At 43.9% G+C, this 5,000-nt stretch overlaps 2 protein-coding genes across 3 annotated transcripts in view; both read left to right on the top strand.

Moving 5' to 3' along the window:
• The window catches only part of LOC143296049 (uncharacterized), an 8,048-nt gene extending 5,080 nt beyond the window's left edge, over positions 1-2,968 (top strand). The window contains exon 2 of the mRNA XM_076607793.1: positions 1,083-2,968. Coding sequence (XP_076463908.1) covers positions 1,148-1,645 — 498 coding nt within the window. The 5' untranslated portion in view covers positions 1,083-1,147 and the 3' untranslated portion in view covers positions 1,646-2,968. The remainder of the gene's footprint in view (positions 1-1,082) is intronic.
• Positions 2,969-4,588: 1,620 nt separating this feature from the next.
• LOC143296449 (adhesion G-protein coupled receptor G6-like) overlaps positions 4,589-5,000 on the top strand; it is a 12,779-nt gene continuing 12,367 nt past the window's right edge. For both annotated transcript variants that reach the window (XM_076608386.1, XM_076608385.1), the window contains exon 1: positions 4,589-5,000. This exon is cut by the window's right edge and continues 103 nt beyond it. The gene's annotated coding sequence lies outside the window, so the exon portion shown is untranslated.

The following is a 5,000-nucleotide window of genomic DNA, read 5'->3' as shown; positions in this document are numbered from 1 at the left end:
GTTTGATGATTTTGTTTGGAGCTGTATGGTACGATGCTGTCTTACCAGTGTTTGATGATTTTGTTTGGTTGGAGGCTGTATTGTAAGATGCTGTCTTACCAATGTTGATGATTTTGGTTTGGAGCTGTATTGTAAGATGCTGTCTTACCAATGTTTGATGATTTTGTTTGGAGCTGTATGGTACGATGCTGTCTTACCAATGTTTGATGATTTTGTTTGGAGCTGTATTGTAAGATGCTGTCTTACCTGTGTTTGATAAGATCAGAATGGTATGTATAAAACTGTCTAAACTACGTTTGATAAGATCAGAATGGTATGTATGAAGCTGTCTTACTCATGTTTGATAAGATTAGAATAATATGTACGATGCTGTCTAACCAATGTTTGATAAGATCAGAATTGTATGTATGAAGCTGTCTTACTCATGTTTGATGAGATTAGAATAGTTTGTATGAAGATATCTAACCTACGTTTGATAAGATTAAAATAATATGTACGATACTGTCTTAATCATATTTGATGAGATTAGAATAATATGTACGATGCTGTCTAACTCATGTTTGATGAGGTTATAATAATATGTACGATGCTGTGTAACCTATGTTTGATGAGATAAGAATAGTATGTATGAAGATGTCTAACCTACGTTTGGTAATTTTAGAATAATAATTATGTACGATACTGTCTTAACCATATTTGATGAGATTAGAATAGTATGTACGATGCTGGCTGTATTGGGGTAGTCGGATCCACTATGTTTACGCATACCTAGATTCACACACTGTCGGCCGCCGTTCTTTCTTGGTCTCTGGACCTTGCTTTTGGAATGAACTTTCTCTTTCGCTTCGTCAGGTCTCCGCACTCAGCTCCTTCAGGTCTGGTCATAAAACCCACCTCTTTCCATGATAGCCTCCCTCTCCTGCCTCTTTTTTGTCTTCAGTTTCTCAAGTTTAGAGTTATGTATGCGTGTGGATGACTGGTGTGAAAGCGCTTTGATTTGTCTCTGCACAAGATTCAGAGATATTGGAAAACTAATTATTATCATTATTCAGTACCATGACACAGTGTGTATTACACTGCAGGTTTCGCCAGACCGGTGACGACACGGCCTCTCCTCTGGCCACAGTTTGACACTGACACCAACCCTATGGCGGGACCAACCGTCTTCGTGGTTCTGGTTCTCTTCTTCGTCGCCCTGATCATCGGCCTCGTCACTTTCTTCTGCCGACAGAAGCGGCTACAGAAACGCCGGGCTGCCCGCCTTGCCATGGACTCCTTGATGTCCGCTCGGGACTCCCCCTCTCCAGCCGCTCATCACCGTGACCAGTATACAGGCGTGTACGTTGTGCCAGCAAACCAGCCTTTCGCGCCAGACGGCCGACCACTCAGGACGGTAGAGGTGGAGGGTTGTGCCCCCTGGCTGGTGTATTCTCCTGACGGCACTGTAGACCCACCGAGGCGTCCCGTGCAGCCCGGCGATTTGTATGACCAGTCCAGTGCGGTCTCCCCAGGCCCCAGCTCTTCGGGCATGGCTGAGGTAGCGGTGATGGCGCCGCCTCCATACAGTGAGGTCGTGGAGGGGGGAATGCATCCTCCCAGTTATAACGAAGCGATGGAGATGGATGCTGCACGTGCTGTGCACTAGTGGCTTGTGTGTGTGTGTGTGTGTGTGTGTGTGTGTGTGTGTGTGTGTGTGTGTGTGTGTGTGTGTGTGTGTATGTGTGTGCGTATGTGTGTGTGAGTGTGTGTGTGTGTGTGTGTGTGTGTGTGTGTGTGTGTGTGTGTGTGTTGTGTGTGTGTGTGTGTGTGTGTATGTGTGTGTATGTGTGTGCGTATGTGTGTGTGAGTGTGTGTGTGTGTGTGTGTGTGTGTGTGTGTGTGTATTGTGGTGTGTGTGTGTGTGTGTGTGTTGTGCTGTGTTGTGGTGTGTGTATGCGTGTGTGTATGTGTGTGTGTGTTGTGTGTGTGTTGTGTGTGTGTGGGGGTGTTTGTGTGTGTGGGGGGGGAGGGGAGGGGGGTGTTGTGTGTGTGTTCGCCATTGTCATTCAAGAAATGGGATGACAGCCCAACCCAGCCCCAATGCATGAATGTGTTGGATGTATATTCCTTGTCGCTTCCATAACTTCCATGAATGACTTTGATCACGAACTCTAAAAGAAAACAATCAACAAACCTTCATTTTTGTAGCGTGGGGGAACGGGGGAGGGGGGGGGGTGAATGGATGATGTAACCTGTGGATGGCAGCTGTTTGTCATGTATGTTGCAACACGGATGTTGCTTTATATATATATATATATATATATATATATATATATATATATGTATGTATATGTATATATATATATATCCAGGTGTACTTTACGTCATCATTATAATTGATTTAATTCATCAATGTTGCTCCGTGTAAGTTGCTTTTTTTTAATATCCAGATGTGCTGCACGTCATCATTGCATTTGATTTGATTCATCTGGGGTTTTGATTTTATTTCTCTGGGCATACAGACACACATACATACACTCACGCACGCACGCACGCGCGCGCACCCACCCACCCACTCATCCCCCCTTCCCCCTCCCTGCCCCCCCTCGCCCCCCCCCCCCAATCCCCCATCCTATGCCCCCTCTCCCACACACACACATATGCACACGTGCGCTCACGGTTCATCTCAATCTTGTTCCAATATTTTTGTTTTTTGTTGTTTCATCTTAACTGTTCAGTTTATGTGTAATCAAATCCTGAAACCAGCCAAAGATCTTAAAAGGTTTATTACATGCTGACTTGTATATATCATACATAGCTTCTGTTGGACAGATAAAAAAATAAAGTGAATATCATGACCAAATGCTCTGTGGGTGTGTTTACTCTCTAAACTTTGTGGGGACAGTGTTTATTGTTTCGGTCAACTGACCGGAACTGCCTTGTGACTGGTCTTTGTTCTTTCTCTGGTCGTCAACTTGAACACGCCTCTTCTGTTGTAAAATAGATAAATGAATGAATAAAAGAATACTCTCATTTGTAGCAAAATCGTTGCACATGTTTCAAGTGTAGATCAATCACTTCATTCGTTTTACAACAGACATTGATTGATTGAGTGATATGGATACGTATATAGCGCCTATCCTCGATCCGAGACCAAGCTCTAAGCGCTTTACAAACACGAGGTCATTCGTAAAACAGGCTGCCTACCTGGGTAGAGCCGATTGGCCGCTCATCACTCGTTTCCTGCGTCATTCAATCAGCTTTCAGTCACGAACACACGCACATCCACACAGACACGTAACATTATTCGTGCATGACAGGTTTGTGTATTTGACCTGACAAGTATGCAGCCGTACTCTGTTTCCGAGTATGTGCATGCTGGATATGTTCTCGTTTCCATAACCCACCGAACGCTGACATGGATTCCAGGATCTCTAAGGTGAGTATTTGATCTTCTGCGTGCGTATACACACAAAGGTGGTACAGGCACTAGCAGGTCTGCACAGATGTTGACCTGGGGGATCGGAAAAATCCCTACCGTTCAACAACCAGGTGCAGCGGGGATCGAACTCCGGAGACTGGAGACCCCAGCGCTGTAACCATGGAACCACCGCACCCTTCAGAGAAACACAAACACTGGGAACGGATGTAAAGCGAAACACGTACATCCAAAATCTATTTTTCTGCATTCCTGACAATTAAACACAACTTACAACTTTGAACCAGTTGTACAAAAGAAGAAATAAAAGTTGCAAAACGACATTACATGGGCATAATTATATCCACAAAATAAAATGATTTATGTTAGGCTATAGGTCTGGCTGATCCAGAACAAGCTTTTGATGATTCCTTCCACTCAGTGACGTTTGCCAGGTGAGATTTTATGTCAGACACTTCTCACAGCTAAAACTATTACAGTATTAGACCTACTATAAATGCAGATCACTTTACTACACATTGCTATGGGCCTACACGAGTGCCACTAGGATGTTAATAACAATGTCGGGCTTTACAGTTTTTCAGTTTACACGGGGTTTTTCATTCCAGTTTTCTAGACTCATCCTCAAAGTTTCCAAACTATTCTGATTTTTGGCACAAAACTTCAGAACACCTATTTTATATCTTTAATCAACAACTGAATTCCAACTTCACACATCTGAACTGAACAAAATTAGAATTTGAAAGCTGAATGATTTTTGTCTCACACAGAATTAGACACAAGATCATCACTCAATGTTATAAATGCATTAACAAATCTGTCCCTTCCTATCTCTGTGTCTGCCTTCAAATCTATACACACACCAGCTCGCTCTCTTGGATCAGATTCGGATCCGCTCTGTTTCCACAACCCGATTCAAACACTCCACAGTCGCTCTTTCTCTGTCTCTGGACTCGGATTTGAAATAAACTCAGTCTTTCGCTTCGTCAGATCTCGGCCATCAACTATTTCAAGTTTGGTCAAAAAACCTACCTCTTCCCAAAATAGCCCTCTACCCTGCCCCTCCCTTCCCTACTACTTCCTGGATGCCTTAGAATAGTAATTTGTGTGAGACAGCTATACGGTGCTGCCCCCTGTCGCCAGGTTTCATTGTATGGAGGCAGCCCGACAGTGAGTAGCCGTGTGCAGCGACTCGGGACATTCTCAAGTGACTGTTTTTGTGTGTGCGTGTTTTTCCTCACATACGACCACCCCACTAAGCTGGATAGTTTGTGTGGGGCGGGCTCTCGTGTTCACATATTTTAACTCGTTGAGCCTTGTTCCTGGTTGTTGTCACTGCTGTGCAGAGAACCAGTTCGCTCTGTCTTGCCAGTGACAACTTTTGAGGCTTTGCGCCCGAGCCTTTCTAAAGAGAAAGGTATTGTTGTGACTGGCCTATCGTGGCTTCAAGTTTCAAGCAGTACTGAAAGATAAATACTCGTTTGTATGAACATTTTCATGAAGAAAGCTGTTGATGCGTTTGATGTTTTACATTGTGTAGCTGTGTTGTAGAATATATCGATCAAGGGTAGCTGTTAGAGAG

This window comes from Babylonia areolata, chromosome 21 (genome assembly GCF_041734735.1).
Source record: "Babylonia areolata isolate BAREFJ2019XMU chromosome 21, ASM4173473v1, whole genome shotgun sequence".
NCBI lineage: Eukaryota > Metazoa > Mollusca > Gastropoda > Neogastropoda > Buccinidae > Babylonia > Babylonia areolata.
Note: the sequence above shows the minus strand (reverse complement) of the source record. Positions and strands in the feature narration are given on the sequence as shown.